The following is a 19,376-nucleotide window of genomic DNA, read 5'->3' on the forward strand; positions in this document are numbered from 1 at the left end:
TAAATTCACCAATTTGGTAACATTACTGAGCAGATTATTTTGTCTCCTACAGTTCAGTTCAGAAGGACCTTTGTACCTTTGATGTGTCTGAGTGGTTTAATATATAATCCATAGCATAATAATTAAATTGACCATGATTAAAGAGATATTCAATGTTTGATTTGTTATTGTTACCCATCTACCAATCACTGCCCTTCTTTATGAGGCTTTCAAAAATCTTCCTGGTCTTTGTAGTTAAATCTGTGCTTAAAATTCAATACTTGACTGTAGGACCTTAAAGATGAGGGATAGAGGAAGGGTTTGTCATTCAAAAATCATGTCAACCCCTATTATTTTACACAGAGTGAGTTCATGTAACTTATTATGTGATTTACTCCTGAACTAATTTAGGCTTGCCTAAACAAAGGGGGTGACTACTTATGCAACGACTATATTCCCCCCCCAAAAAGAATATTCCACTTTGACATTACATAGTATTTTGTGTAGATTATTCACCAAAAATTACAATTAAATAAATTTGAATCCCACTTTGTAACACAAAATGTGAAGAAATCCAAGGGGTCTGAATACTTTTGCAAGGCACCAACATTGCACACACCCTCAATTCTGCAGGAGAGATTTGTCGGCATGAGATATTATTTTTCAAACTGTGGAATTAACTTGGGCTTTAAGAGTTTACTTGCGGGCATGACGCATTCAGTCCCAGCAGCGTGGAGAGGAACAGAGCAGGGTGGCATGGCATGGCTACTCCTTTCACCTCCGTATGGAGCAGCTAGCGAGTAGCAGTGCTAACAGGCGGAGACGAGATAGGCCTCATCCTTCCTGCCATTACAATGGGATTGAGCGGAATCTACCACGGAGCGGAGGCCCCATGGCGCTGAGAGAGGAAGTTATAGTATTCACACAGATTTATGAAAGAGTGTTGAGAGCGCCGGATGAGTCACAGCTGCCGCGCAGAGCGGCCAGAAGGCAGCAGGCAGCCCATCAGCACAGGCACTGAGTGGCTCGCACACACTGTGTGTGTGTGTGTGTGTGTGTGTGTGTGTGTGTGTGTGTGTGTGTGTGTGTGTGTGTGTGTGTGTGTGTGTTCCGGAGTGGCAGCATAAGCTACACTGTCCAGCCTTTTAATGTCTTTAGAAGGGCATTGAGGACAGTATTTTGATAAAAAGTATTCACATTTTACAAATAAACAACAGATAAACAAAACATTTAAAATGACAACTTGAAAGACATTACTGTTCAAAATGCTTTGTAGTAAACTTGTTGTTGACAGAACCATGGCAGGCATGTAAGTGGTTGGGACTTACTAGTAGGGACTTCACGATTGTCCCAATACTTTGGTGCTGATACAATATGTATTGCGATTCTCACCATTCTATATCTATTGCGATTCGATACTGTGATTTTATTTGCGATCCAATGGTCCAAACAGTATGTCTGCTGCAGAGGGACGAGAGAGCCATGAGAAAACAAGTTTTGATCAGTCATGGAAATAAAAGTGCTGAAAAGAAATTGGCTCCCTATTTAAAAAGGAAATGAAGAACAATCTATGAAGGAAGAATACTGAAGTTCTGGTGCAGGTACAGGTACAGCCAACTAGCGCAAACATAATATTGCGATATTGTCAAAACGATACATCATCAAAAATAATAACCTGATATGTTACTATACTGATTTTTTCCCTCATCACTACAAACAGTGAATGCAGTGAAACAGTATATAATATGTAAAAAAATGCTTTTGGGGAGAGCTAAAAACATACTAAACAGTGAGGGAAAAGAATTCCTGTCCGACCAATAACACTCGCCACTCAACCTCTATGGCTAGAAAAAGTCCAAAGGAAACCTATAAAACCAATTGTGAAGAAAAACTATTTGTAACCAAATAGATTTTTTCCTTGCTTTCCGAGGGCTCAGGTTCTTGGGGCCGACTGAAGAGCGGCTCTGTAACAGCTAAACATATTAAGATCTCCTGCTCACATTTCTCAAGAATGACATTTATGAATGTGACCTAGATGAGAGAAAATGTGTCAGAGGCCAGAAGAGGGGCAAGGGGTGAGAGGGAGGGAAGAGCTGCATGGAATGTACTCACACACACACACACACACACACACACACACACACACACACACACACACACACACACACACACACACACACACACACACACACACACACACACACACACACACACACACACACTCTAGGGCAACAAAACCTTGTATTGTGCTTACACAAGTCTTAAACATTAATAAGCACTCTATAACATATTTGTGTTCATACAGATACAAGTTGTAGTGTCTCACTGTCGTCAAGTTGACGGTGTTGATTTTATTGTCTACAGGGGGCAGTAGTGAGGGGAGAGAGGAGAGCCTCTGTCCACTGATAAAGCAGCTCTCTATGCTACCATATAACCCTATTTACAGCCTGTTGTCAGTTTGCTTGCCCCCGACCTCTCTTTAAAAAGACAGTCTGAGAAAACAAATAGAGGGAGGGGCTTGTATACCTTCTCTATGTATTTATTTTCAATGGCACCATGGAGTAGCAACAGGAATCAACAGTGCTCAGTCCTCTGGGGAAATAATAAAGACAAGGGCGCAGCGGCAGACACAGCAGTAGTAGACTCAGGGTTAACTGAACAGGAGGACTGTGTCTCACGTGTTGATTAATACCCCCCTTCTCGCACCTATCGGGGATAGATTCCACATGGGGAACCTTTCCTGTAATGCTTTGTTGTACTGCTCTCAGATAAACTGGTGGGTAGGGCCTTGAGGCACAACACAAACATGGCGGTTAGGCTAGCTAGCTAATGTGTGTAGTGCAGACCCAGTTTCCCATGGCTTTTCCCTCTTTCACTGTCGTGACCCATTGAGAATGCTTCAGGGCTGAGGGCAGTGGAGAAGAAGATGATGAATTTGATTATGCCGTCTTTACTGTGGGGGAGGAGGGAGTAGAGAGAGAGGGAGTGCTCATGGTGTGAGGTTGATCAACAGAGTGGCATGGCTCTGTCTTCACTGTGGCACACTGCCTGAGCAGAGCCAGGCAGGCCTGGCACAGGGAGATGGATCCAGGCAGTGAGTCACCAGCAGCAATACCGTACCCCCAGGAAAGCACAGGCCTCTCGGAGGCCAGGGCAGGCGAGGCTGCTGGAACTGGAGCCTTTCCTGCTTTCTGTCCCTCACTACGGCCCTTTGATAAGCTTCAGAGACGCCATTAAAAATTGAAAAGCCTTCCCTGCATGTCGAGGCAAAGGTCTGGGATTACGTTGGTTAAACAAAAACAAGACAACCGATCGCATAACACAGTCCACCTAACGCTGTGCACACACACAAACACATTCCCAGCGCCTGTCTCTGCCACCCCCATCATCATCCGTACTTCCATTCATTGATCTCTTGGTTTTTCACAAACATTCTTCCCCCCCATACCACATGGCCTCTGTACATACAGGCTGTTCTGTGTGTTTCCCCTCTTTATCCTCTCAGAGCTGCAATGACATACCCAGCAGGAATTCCTACCTTATATACTTACTTAAAGAGACAGTCACAAGCCCCTTTCCCAACTCCTGTCCAGTACACACTCTAGGTCTGCTGTAGAGGTAGGTTAAATGTATCAGATCCCACAAACTAAACATTTCATTTAAAATCCTTAACCACAATGACACCCACAGTCTGTCCTCTGTACCATAGGCCTAGTTCAGGTCAGAGCACACAGAGCAGTGATATCAAGTGTGTCTCTGGCATCCAGGGAGTAAACAGATTAAGTCTCCCAGAGCAGGAGAGAGCAGAGAGCAATGGTGCCAACTGCCAAGGCTCCTAATGATGTTCCTCTGCTGGCCGGCTGGGTTCTGTAGGGGTTCAGGGCTGGGACATGCTGTGATCAGCCCTGTATGACCAGTCACTCCCAGTGTTGGGGGTAACCTGTTACAAAAGTGACACGTAATGTAATCGGGTGTTTTTTATGAGTAACTAGTAATTTATTGCGTTAGTTTTGAAAACTGGGTAATATAATTATAGTTACTTTGTTAAGTAACGCGTGTGTTACTTTCAGAATCATATCTCTACCGGGTGCATGTTTCCAGGATCCAATCTCGACTTGCTTCCTCATTTAGTTCTCAAGCGAGAGGAGAAAGAGTGTTTGGAGAAATGTCATGACAGCTGCTGTCCATAAAAATGTATAGAGGGCGCACATCTGATCTTTGCCATTGATCGCTTCTTTGATAGCAAAGCCCGCATAGAGGGCTTTCCCATCTAGTGGCAAGTATGCCTATACATCTTTATGGGTCCGTGTACGTGCGGTCTAACCGGACCTGGAGATTTTGAATGATATATATATGTATATATATAAAAAACACATATGGAATCACGTAGTAACCAAAAAAACTGTTAAACAAATCAAAAAATATTTTATATTTGAGATTCTTCAAAGTAGCCAACCTTTGCATTGATGACAGCTTTGCACACTCTTGGCATTCTCTCAACCAGCTTCATGACGTAGTCACCTGGAATGCCTTTCAATTAACAGGTGTGCCTTGTTAAAAGTTAATTTGTGGAATTTCTTTCCCTCTTAATGCATTTGAGCCAATCAGTTGTGTTGTGACAAGGTAGGGCGGGTATACAGAAGATAGCACTATTTGGTAAAACACCAAGTCCATATTATGGCAAGAACAGCTCAAATAAGCAAAGAGAAACGACAGTCCATCTTTACTTTAAGACATGAAGGTCAGTCATGATGAAACTGGCTCTCATGAGGACCGCCACAGGAAAGGAAGACCTAGAGTTACCTCTGCTGCAGAGGATAAGTTCATTAGAGTTACAAGCCTCAGATTGCAGCCCAAATAAATGCTTCACAGGCCTTCATGGTCAAATTGCTACAAATAAACCACCACTAAAGGACACCAATAAGAAGAAGAGACTTGATTGGGCCAAGAAAAACTAGCAATGGAGCATTAGACCGTTGGAAAACTGCTTTTGTCTGATGAGTCCAAATTAGAGATTTTTGGTTCCAACTGCCGTGTCTTTGTGAGATGCAGAGTAGGTGAACGGATGATCTCCGCATGTGTGGTTCCCACCATGAAGCATGGAGGAGGAGGTGTGATAGTGCCTTGTTGGTGACACTGTAAGTGATTTATTTAGAATTCAAGGTACACTTAACCAGCATGGCTACCACAGCATTCTGCAGTGATACGCCATCCCATCTGGTTTGTGCTTAGTGGGACTATCATTTGTTTTTCAACAGGACAATGACCCAAAACACACCTCCAGGCTGTGTAAGGGCTATTTGACCAAGAAGGAAAGTGATGGAGTGCTGCATCAGATGACCTGGCCTCCACAATCACCCGACCTCAACCCAATTGAGATGGTTTGGGATGAGTTGGACTGCAGAGCGAAGGAAAAGCAGCCAACAAATACTCAGCATATGTGGGAACTCCTTCAAGACTGTTGGAGAAGCATTCCTCATGAAGATGGTTGAGAGAATGCCAAGAGTGTGCAAAGCTGTCATCAAGGCAAAGGGTGGCTACTTTGAAGAATCAAAAATATAATATATTTTGATTTGTTTAACACTTTTTTGGTTAATACGTTTGACTGGTACAGTATGGCTAATTAAGCAGCCCATATGATTGTGCAGCACTTCTTGACTAGCACAGGAAAGCAGCACCACAGATGGAAGGAGAAGCTAGTGATCAAAACTGAGTTATTAAGTAGCCTATCGTTGATAGTGTGTGCTGCACGCCTCACTCCCTCAGACAGTCAAAAAGGTGAGGTTTGAGATTTATTTCATGAATGTAATGCAAAGTAATATAACAAGTAATATAAGGCATTCCTTTCCATACAAAGTGATATTGTAAATTAACGCATTACTTTGGTTAAATGTGTAATATATACATTTTTCAACACTAGTCACTAGGGGAGGCAGGTAGCCTGGTGGGTAGGAGCGTTGGGCCAGTAAACTAAAGGTTTTTGGATCACATCCCTGAGCTAACAAGATAAAAATATTTAGTTCTGCCCCTGAGCAAGGCAGTTAACCAACTGTTCCCCGGGCGCCGCTGACATGGATGTTGATTAAGGCAACCCCCACACCTCTCTGATTCAGAGATGCGGAAGACATTTCAGTTGAATGCATTCAGTTGTACAATTGACTAGGTATTTCCCTTTCCAACCTTGACCCTAACACTGACACAACACTAGTTGAGTTAATACCACAATGACTCTTACAGACCCACCCTCATATCAACTCACACAAAGACCCTTTATTAACACAAGTGCCAAAAAGCTGACACCGTTTTTTATTTTACTACAATGTAGACTGAGAAAAACACAAAACCAGTCTTGCAAGGTGCTGACTAACGGGGCATAGTAGAAACGTGTAGACACACATGCAGAGATGATTTATCACAAATCACAAACCAGCTGCCTTGGACAGTTGACACATTTGGAGCAAAGTAAAAGATACAAACCAACAGGGTGTTATCAGGTGTTATATGTAAGTCAAGGGCCAGATGTAAGAAACCAGACACCGGAGTTTCATTGAAGCTTAGCATATTGTACGTAAATATTCAAACACGTTCAAGGGAAAAGTTAGCTATGTGAGGTCAGACGAGGATGAGTGTCTGTTACTCTGTTAAGGAGTATTTATACCCTATGGAGACGGAAGTATTGGGGCGTAGCGCAGTGTAGCAATCTCGTTTTTCGTCACAAAAGGGGTGGCTACTTGTAGTACGTGCAAACATTCTATGTACTCTTGTGTGCCATTAAATTTGGAACGCACCGTATAATTGTTTGCGTAGCCGTGGAGGCAGTTGTTGTGTAGGCAATGACGCTGTATTTTACCACCAACTCGCTTGGTTCCCTGAGCTGATCTATATAGGCTATGCATCAAAGTAGCCTATTTTTTCATTGATAACCAAATATAATCTCAGTGACTGTTCAAACAATAAACCAAAAAAACATTGTAGCCTCATTAGAATCCCCCCAAAAGGTATTTAGTTTAAAAGTGATAACTTGTGATTCTAGGCTATTTTGAAACTGTAAAATCAGCTGCCATCTGATTTTTTTCTCTGTGACCAGTCATTCCAACCTTGGCCCTAACACTGACACAACAACACTAGTTGAGTTAATACCACAGTTACTCCTAAAGACCCACCCTCATATCAACTCACACAAAGACCCTTTATTAACCTTCTCATCAAACGAGGAAAGGCAAGTGCCTAGTTTTACTACTACGTAGACTGAGGAAAACACACAACCAGTCTTGCAAGATGCAGACTAACGGGGCATAGTAGAAACGTGTAGACACACAGATGATTTATCACAAATCACAAACCAGCTGCCTTGGACAGTTGACACATTTGGAAAAAAGTGAATAAGAGCGTCTGCTAAATGACTAAAATGTAAATGTAAATGTGTTATAACCTGGGTAGTTTGCGCCCTGAATGCTGATTGGCTGACAGCCTTGGTATATGAGACCGTATATCACGGGTATGACAAAACATGTATTTTTACAGCTCTAATTACGTAGGAAACCAATTTATAATAGCAACAAGGCACCTCGAGGGTTTGTGGTATATTGTCAATATACCACGGCTAAGGGCTGTGTCCAGGCACTCCACGTTGCGTCGTGCTAATGAATAGTCCTTAGCCATGGTATATTGGCCATATACCACACCTCCTCGGGCATTATTGCTTAATAATATGTAAGTCAAGGGCAGTGTGGTTAAGAAACCAGACAACAGAGTTTCATTGGAGCTGAGCAATTTTTAAGTAATTATTCAAACACAAATATGCTAGATATGTGAGGTCAGACGAGGAGTGTCTGTTACTGTTACTCAGTAGTTTTCTCCAGAGCTGTGTGGTGTGACCTGCCCTTATAGAACAAGGCTGGTTGGGACTAAATAACTGTCGGTCTCACGGTAAATGACAGTTCATTAACATAAACACATTTAGCATCTCCTGGCTTCCACTGATGCAGACCTTTGGAACATTTACATTTTTAAAAGTATAATAAATCCATGTACACCTTCACCTTCACAATAAATCCATTATTTATTTTAGACAGGTCTAAAGAAGCATGATATGAAGAAAATGTATTATATTTCTATGAAGAAAATGTATTTTATTTCAGAAGAAAAGAATAGCATACTCTGGAGTTAGGTCCTGATGTGGCTATGCTAAATGGCTGTGGACTACACTAGTTTATTTAGCAGACAAGATTTTCTTATAATTCTGTGGCATTATTTAATTTTATAGCATGAAGAATACAATATGTTTTGATTTTTAATACATTCTAAGGCTGCATGATGAGACTCTAATGATGATTTGAAAAACGTTGCTTGAAAGGTATGAGCTCTGCTTTGTTTTTTGTGCAGGCTTCCCCTTTGTGGCCGTAATGCACCCTCAAAAAATCCATGTCTTTTGCGGCCCGGAATGCTGCGTTGTGCCCTTCTCCCCGAGTGCTGCGCAATCCGAAGCGCCTCTCACTCACATGGCTCTCGTCACGTGATCGGTGCTTTCTCACAGGCTACAAGTGAAGACAGACACATCGAGGATGAAACTGTGCGTGTCCTTATCCAATTCCCAGGTGCATATTGAAGATATTGGAAGAACTGTTCACATTTACTTTTCGTCAGCCAACAAGATGAGTAGGCCTAATGAACAGCAAAAGTACTAGCCTATGTTAATCTACTATCCCCCATAGTACAAAAGTCAACCTATTTGATCCTGTGTGCAAAATAAATATCCCAAACATCGTCTGGGGCAGTTGTGGGGTGCAATAAATCCAAAATAAATACAACCACTGGCATAAAAAAAAACATGTTTTATGCAATGTGGCAAACGCAAATGTTGATAAACTATTTGGCTATTTTTTTCACATTATAAGCACAGCTATCCACACATGGCAGTAGGCTATACTGCCCTACCAAGCAAAAAGGCAGTAACTGCTCATAGCGTGGAACTGAGAAATATGGCTTTTATTTACCTTGGTTTCACAGTAACTTTATGCAGTTACTGCTAACATGACCCCCATTTTCTCCAAAACACAATAGAGGCAGGATACTTGTCCACATGATTAAGCATGTATTTAATGTAGCAAAAATGACATTAACTCATTATTCGACCAAATTAGCAGTTACTGCCTTTTTGCTTGTTAGGGCAGTATAACCGCGAAAGTTCCATGAGTGGGACAACACCAATATCAAAAGTGACAGCAAATGTGATTAAGCGTGTAATGCTTTTATTATAAAGGTGCATTTTATGGTGAAAATTATCTTCCTCAAACTTGAAACTCACACGCTGCTTATATATGCCAGTTAGGCTCTACACCCCTTGTAAAGCGGATTAACGTGCTTAATTTTAAGAAGTTATTTGGCCACTTTAGTTGTGGTACAAACCTTATCAAAACATATAGGCCTATGGGCTAGGCTACATGAGGTGTGTGACTATGATTTGAAAAAGTCGCAAAAAATGTTTTGTTTCTTATGCTGGGCATCATTCACAAGTGACAATATATAAGTATATATATATATATATATATATATATATATATATATATATATAAGTGATAGGCTAATATTGTCATCCATCAGACTATTCTAGATTTAATCTTTTCTTTACATATACTAAATAATATATGTGTGAAATTTGTTATGTGTTTGAATGGACCATTATCATGCACCTCTCAAAAAATGCACTTAAATAGCAAATGAAAGATGCTTTTCCTGTTGTTCATTTTCATGCCAGCCAGGTAGGCTATTATCCTGTTGTAAAGATAAACAATGTGCTTAATATTAGGAAAGTTTAGAAATAAATATAGTAGGCCTAGTCTATAGAAAGCTGATGGGAACCTCCTCCTTTTAGCAGAGGCCATCACTCTGTTTTCTCGCGCAATTGCATAGCCTACAGAAATGTTGCGTAACATGAACTCATGGGCTCTCATGAAGTGTTTTATTATATTTCCGATTACATTTGCATTGTTGTCAGAGTGATTAGAGGGACAATAGAGTGCTGAGTACCAAGCAGTTAGCAAGTTTGATAGGCTACTAATGACCATCAGCAGCATCAGAGTTTGGAGAAGCCTAATTACTGTGATTAAACGGTCACGTAGAATTTGACTGCATTCATGACTCGTGACCGCCGGTGTGGCGGTAATACGGTCACCGCAACAGCTCTAGTTGGGACAGCCTGCCTGCCTGCCTGCCTGCCTGCCTGCCTGCCTGCCTGCCTGCCTGCCTGCCTGCCTGCCTGCCTGCCTGCCTGCCTGTATGCTGCCTATCAACCAGCCTCTCTCTCTCCCGTTGGCCGGCTTTGCTCCCTTCTCCTCTGGGGGAGGAAGACATGCCTGTCTGGAACAGAGCGACCTGAGGGGACCATTTGAAGCAGGCCAGAGAGCATGCTCAGTCACAAGACCCAAAAACACACACCGACAACACGCAATGTCACAGGGCCATGGCCAGCCAAACCACTCAACTTCACTGCATGGCGGCTGGGGTGTGTAAACGGTCAAGAGATATCGCACAGTCAAAGCTGTTAACAGCCTCTGATAAGGCTGGTGGAAGAGAGAAGAGAAATTACTGGTAAAACTATCAAGAAGGGCAATAAAAGAAGACGTCCGGACCAAACTTGATGAAAGGAAGGAGAAAGGGAAGGAGGGAGGGAAGGAGGGAAAGGGGGAACATTGGAGAAGGAGGGAGCTGGGCTGTGTTATGCCTCCTCCGGGGTGTTAGTGAGAGCCTGCCATTGTGCTTGTGCACTTGACATTTCTGTGACATTTTTCCCTCAACCCCCTCCTCATATAAGCCCTCCGTTAGCGCCTCGCCACACACCGCAGCCTGCTACTAAAGAGAACTCAGTAATCTCCACGGCCCGGCTCTGCCTTATCCCAGACAAAGAGCCAAATACCAGCCAGGTAACCCTATCCTGTCCTACCCACGCCCAGCCATAGAGCCAGGAATTAACCTGTCATGTGTTGCTATTTTCATGCGCATCTCTGAGGCTATCTGTTCCTTTTAATCTAACATTATGCAGGTTGGTGTTTAAATCTGTACACAGTGTGTATATACAAGCAGGCAAGGCAAGTATAGAGTAAAGGCCTGTTTGACCTGACAAACAATAGTGCTCCAAAAAACATCCGCCGGAGGCTAAACTAGTCCTACTAGCAAAAAGCATCTCCTAGTCACGTACTGTAATTAAAGAGAGGCATTCAGAGTAGAGGACTGGTCTGGATTGACTAGGAAACCACTGCACTGCATGCCCTTGAAGAAACATCTGTACTGGAGAAAAACAAGGCAATTATGCAGAGGGGTGGAGACAAGTGGAATATCCGCCCTTCAGTGAGAGCCAGAGAAAGTCTCATCTCTACTAGACTCAGAGTCTTGACCATTGTATGGGTGAGACTTGAGCCTACAAATCTAGCAGTACTACCACTAAACTACAATCACACACCCTCTAAATGAGCCATTCTATCGTGATATCACAACGCAGTCTATCTCTGATAGCCTTTATCTTCAGAGTTGAGACCTCAAAGCTCAGAGGATTTATCCTACTTTAAGGTGGGAGAGCGGATCTGTGGGAGCTGATCAAAAATGCCCTTTGTCTACTTTCTGTTACAAATCTTATGAAAAACAAAGATGTTGGCCCCTAACATTGGTTCCAACCAACATCAGATAAAGAACAAGCAAATCTTTGTACATCAGGGAAGTTCGTTCCGCATAGCCCACCGGGCAAAAACTGGTTGCATCAACGTTGTTTCCATGTTATTTCAACCCAAAATTAAATCTGATGATGCTGAATCAATGTGTAAAACTGATTGGATTTGGAAAAAGTAATCAACGTAAGGGAATTTTGTATTTTCTGTTGACATCTCCAGCAAACATAAATCAAAGCTAGATGTTGAAATGATGTCTGTGCCCAGTGGAAGGTCACTTAAGTACAGTTGAAGTCGGAAGTTTACATACGCCTTAGCCAAATACATTTAAACTCAGTTTTTCACAATTCCTGACATTTAATCCTAGTAACAATTCCCTGTCTTAGGTCAGCGTTTATTTATTTCATCACATTCCCAGTGGGTCAGAAGTTTACATACACTCAATTAGTATTTGGTAGCATTGCCTTTAACTTCACTAGCATACCGGTTATTGTTCGGAATTTTGGATGACTGACGTGCCAAAAGTAAACTGCCTGTTACTCAGGCCCAAAAGCTAGGATATGCATATACTTGGTAGCATTGGATAGAAAACACTCTGAAGTTTCTAAAACTGTTAAAATAATGTCTGTGAGTATAACAGAACTGATATGGCAGGTGAAACCCGAGGAAAATCCATCTGGAAATGTTCTTTTTGAGGTCACAGGACATTTCAATGTTAGCCTATGGGAAATACAAATAGATAGGACCCAGATTGCAGTTCCTATGGCTTCCACTTGTTTTTTTTTAAATTAGCAAGCATTTGTAGATTTTTCAAGGTGTCTCTCATTAGAAAAGTAGTCTTGTTGGTGAGTGAATGAGGTGCGCGCTCTTCGTTATTTATCTTCCCTGCTGAACATACTATTCTCCGTCTTAAATATTATAGTTTATTTCGATATTAGAGTACCTGAGGATTAATTAGAAACATCGTTTGACTTGTTTGGACGAACTTTACCGATAACTTTTTGGATTCGTTTGTATGCATGTTGAACGAGTGGATTACTGAGATCATTGGCGCCAACTAAACATACTTTTTTGGATATAAAGAAGGACTTTATCAAACAAAATTACTATTAATTTTGTAGCTGGGACCCTTGGGATTGCAAACAGAGGAAGATCTTCCAAAGGTAAGTGATTTATGTAATCACTATTTGTGATTTTCTAACGCCTGTGCTGGTTGAAAAATAATTTTGATGTGGGGCGTTGTCCTCAGATAATTCGATGGTATGCTTTCGCCGTAAAGCCTTTTTGAAATCTGACAATGCGGTTGGATTAACAAGAAGTTAAGCTTTTAAATGATTTATTACACTTGTATTTTCATGAAAGCTTAATATTATGATTTTTGTATTTTGAATTTCGCGCTCTGCAATTTCACCGGATGTTGTCGTAGGTGTCCCGCTAGCGGTTCATGCGACCAAACAGGTTTTAAATTGTTTAACTTTGGTCAAACGTTTCGGGTAGCCTTCCAAAAGCTTCCCACAATAAGTTGGGTGAACTTTGGCCCATTCCTCCTGACAGAGCTGGTGTAACTGAGTCAGGTTTGTAGGCTTCCTTGCTCGCACACGCTTTCTCAGTTCTGCCCAAAAATGTTCTATGGGATTGAGGTCAGGGCGTTGTGATGGCCACTCCAATACCTTGACTTTGTTGTCCTTAAGCCATTTTGCCACAACTTTGGAAGTATGCTTGGGGTCATTGTCCATTTAGAAGACCCATTTGTGACCAAGCTTGAACTTCCTGACTGATGTCTTGAGATGTTGCTTCAATATATCCACATAATTTTCCTACCTCATGATGCCATCTATTTTGTGAAGTGCACCAGTCCCTCCTGCAGCAAAGCACCCCCCACAACATGATGCTGCCACGGTTGGGATGGTGTTCTTTGGCTTGCAAGCCTCCCTTTTTTCCTCCAAACATAACGATGGTCATTATGGCCAAACAGTTCTATTTTTGTTTCATCAGACCAGAGGACATTTCTCCAAAAAGTATGATCTTTGTCCCCATGTGCAGTTGCAAACCGTAGTCTGGCTTTTTTATGGCAGTTTTGGAGCAGTGACTTCTTCCTTGCTGAGTGGCCTTTCAGGTTATGCCGATATAGGACTAATTTTACTGTGGATATAGATAGTTTTGTACCGGCATCTTCACAAGGTCGTTTGCTGTTGTTCTGGGATTGATTTGCACTTTTCGCACCAAAGTACATTCATCTCTAGGAGACAGAACGCGTCTCCTTCCTGAGCGGTATGATGGCTGCGTGGTCCCATGGTGTTTATACTTGCTCACAATTGTTTGTACAGATGAACATGGTACCTTCAGGTGTTTGGAAATTAATCCCAAGGATGAACCAGACTTGTGGAGGTCTACGATTCTTTTCTGAGGTCTTGGCTGATTTCTTTTGATTTTCCCATGATGTCAAGGCAAGAGGACCTGAATTTGAAGGTAGGCCTTGAAATACATCCACCGGTAAACCTCCAATTGACTCAAATTATGTCAATTAGCCTATCAGAAGCTTCTAAAGCCATGACATAATTTTATGGAATTTTCCAAGCTGTTTAAAAGCTTAAAGGCACAGTCAACTTAGTTTATGTAAACTTCTGACCCACTGGAATTGTGATACAGTGAATTATAAGTGAAATAATCTGTCTGTAAACAATTGTTGGAAAAATGACTTGTGTCATGCACAAAGTAGATGTCCTAACTGACTTGCCAAAACTAGTTTATTAACAAGACATTTGTGGAGTGGTTGAAAAATGAGTTTTAATGACTCCAACCTAAGTGTATGTAAACTTCCGACTTCAACTGTATGTCCATCACGGCCAGTCCAGACTGTCTATAATGCAACATACAGTTAGCTACACCAGAGGCCCTACAAATACCTTCAACATCCTGATTAATTTAATTCTGCATTCAAAGAACAATAATCACAACAATAAAGACAATTCCTTGTTTATAGAAACATAAATGGTCACTAAGGAAGTCGCTAGAGGTTGATTTCCTCTATTTGTTTTCTGGGTCTGAAGGGAAGGGGAGATGTTTAGAACTACCAGTTATCCATGGGAGCTGTAGACAGGTCTTCAAAAGGCCAGGGCTGGGAGGACATTTTACCACCATTATTCCATGTTGATGAGTGAAAAGGGGAGCAGACAGGCAGGCAGGAGGAGTAGGAGCTTAGAAGCCCTGTTTTCATCCCAACCTTTTTGGAGTCAAGGTCGACCTCATCTCCTTCACCTGTCAAATTTATGTGAACCCCTTTGATTTGGACCTGGGAGATTCGGCAGAAACTGTCCACACAGAGAGACACTCTAAACAGGCTTTAAACAGGCACCGTCTCACTCAAGCTCTCACTAATAGTCTAGACAAAACAAATAAATACGTTATGGTGGGAGTCTGGTTGGTCAATGCTGTCACCCTCTCAACCACACATCAACATCAACAACAACACCCACTATGCGTAGGGAAGACAACAAAACTACTTTTTACACTATGCCTTTCCCTTAAAGATGGAATCCGCATTAGGGGGAACAGCACCACTGTTCGCCCAGTGTCTTTGTTATTGTTTTTGTTTTGTTGATGAAAAGAAAGAAGAGCATTGCAGTGCATATTTTGCTGTCCTATCATGTGTGCAATGATGAGAAAAAACTGTGTTTGTTGTTTGCAGAAACATCTTTCTTGTTGCAATATCCCAAACAGGTGTGTCAGTTTCACCAATTAAGGAGTCCAGTCCTAAATAAGTAAATTGTTAGCTGTTAAAGTCTTACAACCAGACATTAATTGCATTTATTTACTTAATTAAAATGTTATATCTGTGAGTAACAGACAGATATACATCTTAATAATATTTTTTTTTAATTTAAAAAAACTTTATTTAACCAGGTAGGCAAGTTGAGAACAAGTTCTCATTTACAACTGAGACCTGGCCAAGATAAAGCAAAGCAGTTCGACACATACAACAACACAGTTGTTACACATGGAGTAAACAAACATACAGCCAATAATACAGTAGAAAAACTAGTCTGTATACAATGTGTGCAAATGAGGCGAGATAAGGGAGGTAAGGCAAAAAATAGGCCATGGTGGCGAAGTAAATACAATATAGCAATTAAACACTGGAATGGTAGATGTGCAAAGTAGAAATACTGGGCTACCTGAAACATATCCTTCATTTTTCATAGCCTATAAATACTTGTGCTGTAGTGTGGTGTGTCATAACTTATTCATCACATCAGGTAAGATATAGTAAATATTGACCTGATATGGTCCAGACAGGAAGAGCAAAAGTAACCTCAACTGAGCATGTATTTAATACCAAGAGCTGTATAATGCACCCATCCTTAGTTCTGTCAGCAACTAGGTTGATCTAAAGAAAAGGCCTCCATAATAAATAGAAAGGAAAGGTTTTAACTGGACAAGGGACAATCCTCCTACCTGCTGAATATGAAGGGAAAACACTGCATAGATTCATGGGATTTGTTCACTGGGGAAGAAATGCACAATTTGAGAATGTTTGCGAGACTGGAACCCACCTACCTATATCAGAGACCTATGCAAAAGGCTTGCATCACAAGTGGGATAGACAAACACTGCCAAATACCCTAGGTATTTGGGAAATAATCTACCTTAAAACCTTTTAAAAAAATTAAAAATATCTCCTTTTCTGCAGGTGTAAACAAAGATCGTAAAAAAAAAATTAGCTAGAAATAAACAGGAGCTCTGTGGACAGGCTGTCCTCTGTGACCCTGACTGGGTCTCTGCTGCCCACACTGTAAAGAGAAAAGCTCAGAGCTCCTTACCTTTCTGGCAGTGGTTGGATGTCCAGCAGCGAGAGTTAAAGTTGCCGTTAAAGCTGGTCTTGATACACTGAGCGTTGTCCTCCGTGATGCCTGGACACACATCACCACACTCCTTGGATTGCTTGTTCCCCGCGATAAAGTTGTTGAACTCTGCGTCCATGATGAGAGACCAGTCCACAGAGTCCAGGTAGCAGAGCTCCGGGTTCTTCTCGATCCGGATGGCCCCTCGCGTGATGTTCCTCAGGTTGTACAGGCCGATGTCCTTCAGACTGGTCATCTCAAAGATCACCAGGGCGTAGTTGTAGAAGAGGTTGCGTCCGTGGATGACGTTGAGGTTGGGGAAGAGCGTGCTGAGGCTGTCCAGGCCGGACACACGGAACAGGAGCAGGTAGTCGGTGATGACGGTCAGCTTGGGGAAGCTGAGGGAGCGGAAGAGCTCCTGGTTGAGGTTGTTGGTCTTGTCTCCGATGAGGAGGATCTGCAGGAAGCCCTCCACCACCGTGCAGTTCTCCAGACGCTTGAACTCACTGATGTCATTACGTATGTCAATACTTGGACCACAGACTGGAGGAGAGAGAAAGGGAAAGAAAAATCACACATTACATAATTATTACACATCTTACTTTATCATTTTAAAACACAGTATTTGTTTTTCCTTTATTCAATGTACCTAAATAAAATGTACCCTTTAATTTGATTTTAGAATTTATTTATCAATTTGTCTGCATACCTATTCACTGTGTTAATCTCTTTACCATGCCTATGATGTAAATCCAATTTCAAGTATTTTCAGGTAGTGACCTGGCTTAAAGGTTCACTGTAGCCAGTCCCAGACATACTGTAAGATGACAGCACCAAAATAACAAGCACAGCAGCCATTAATAGGATGTAATCTAATCTTCTTGAGATCATCTCTGAAAATATCTGGACTTGATAGTGCTTAAAACAGGATGTCTTATGTTATGTTGTTCTCTTCATGTACAAAAGTGTATTTTTGCTTTTGTTTTATGGATATAACTATTCATTTTACTGTGACAAAAGAGAGAGACAAACAGACAGGGTCATCTGAGGTGAGTGTGCTCTTCATTCTGAGCAGGCGTAGGAAGTTCTCTCTCAATGACAAGGGTCAATATTTTGAGATTCTCTTGCTATATATTTTGGTAAGATCTGGGATCCTAGGTTCCTCTCCTTTACCGGGATAACCCGTGTTTAAAAAGATCCCATCCATCTTAGCTCAGCACACAGAAAGCAACACACGAAACCAAAGTGCCCGAAGTTGACTATCTCTCCCATACACACACACTCATACGCACAGACACCTTGATCAATTATTCATTAATGACAATCATCTCTGCTTTTAATTGTGTCTGTCAATTACTCAAAGTGGGAATGGATACAAGCATACATAATGGGATATCACCACTGAAAGACTGCTATGATAATAAACCATATAAAACCCAGTCCCTGTTTATCTAAGTGTTTCATGGATAACACTAAATGTACTGTCAGAATGTAAACACAAATATATGTCCCACATCTACCTGTATTGGCTGTTGCTTGGCCCCTGTCTCCCTATAAACCCAAGCTAATCCTTTCACTGTAACACTTGGAGCAAGCCATCTCCTCTGGGTCTATTGACACGTACAGTATGTAATGATGTAATAATGATTTCTTCTAACAGTCCATTCACACCAGGGAAGCAGAGCTACATTGTAGCCATGACATACCATGGAATGTGTTAAAATTCTCAGGACTGTAGTACAAAGGCAAAACAAAACAAGCAGTATTAACATATGCCCTTTCACAATAGGAGGGAGACCTGCTACACTCATTACCAACTCCCTGTCCAAGGCAGGTATTGGTCAAGGCAGGTATTGGTCAAGGCAGTAATGTGTGATATAAAAAAAAATATATATATATATATATATATATATTTTTTTTTTTGTAATTTTTTTTTTAAACACTACAAAAAAAAACATAGAAAACCCAACAGATCTACAAGAGGTTTGAAATGCTACTTGGAAGGTGAAGTAATCAGTAGAAGAAATGTCTTGACATATGAGCTCCTTTGGCTAAACCTGTAATGTTCTTACAGAGGCTTAGGACACCCTCTCAATGAGTGACAGCGTCACAGGGCCTGTGCAGTGACAAATAGTCCTGTTTTAAACCGCCCGGCCCTGATCCATGTCAACACACTATTTAATTGACGCTATGTTTTCTGCTAATTTCCGCAAAGTTGAACAATGAGCTAAACTGTATCTAACTTCACAACAATGACCATAACAAAAGCTTCTCAGTTGAATCATGTTGATCTACTGCTACTTAGATTTGAATTTTATTGAAATTGAATGGAAGCCAAAAGATGCCATCTCTACTTCCATATGAATGACATCCATAGAACACATACTGCACCATCGGCCAAACATTTACTCAAATTATTTCTAGCAGTAGGCTAGCCTAAAAGAGATTCAACTTCAGTAATAACAAAATATCCTGCTTGAAGTTCCTTTTTCAATCTATCCTGCCAAAAATAGTGAGCACATTGTTTATCAGGATGAATGGACTTTATTTTCTCCTGTCAGTGTGGTAGACTTTTTTCAAATTTAGAACGGAAATGATTACTCTCGTTGAAAATAGTATTTGCTTTCTCCTATCGACACTAAAGCTCTGGGGATCCACTTCTGAGCCATCAAGTTGCATGTCCTCTTTGTTTCATTGAGAATTTTTCTGCTCCTCGACCAGCCAGAGAGAGGGGAGGAGGGGTGGAGCAACTCAAACACAAAGACTAATTTGTTTGTTAAGTAAAGAGAAACTCTTGGCCTCACTTCCTGTTGGAGGCATTAATAGAATCAGGGGGAGTCTGTTGGGGAAGAGACAGGAGCAGGGGCAGTGGTGGATATTGTGGCAACGGAGGAGA

At 41.5% G+C, this 19,376-nt stretch overlaps 1 protein-coding gene across 1 annotated transcript in view; it reads right to left on the reverse strand.

The window, feature by feature from the left end:
* Positions 1-19,376, reverse strand: part of LOC106573762 (insulin-like growth factor 1 receptor) — a 165,486-nt gene that overhangs the window by 128,985 nt on the left and 17,125 nt on the right. The window contains exon 2 of the mRNA XM_014149105.2: positions 16,460-17,023. Coding sequence (XP_014004580.1) covers positions 16,460-17,023 — 564 coding nt within the window. The remainder of the gene's footprint in view (positions 1-16,459; positions 17,024-19,376) is intronic.

The sequence above is a fragment of the Salmo salar genome, chromosome ssa16 (assembly GCF_905237065.1).
Source record: "Salmo salar chromosome ssa16, Ssal_v3.1, whole genome shotgun sequence".
NCBI lineage: Eukaryota > Metazoa > Chordata > Actinopteri > Salmoniformes > Salmonidae > Salmo > Salmo salar.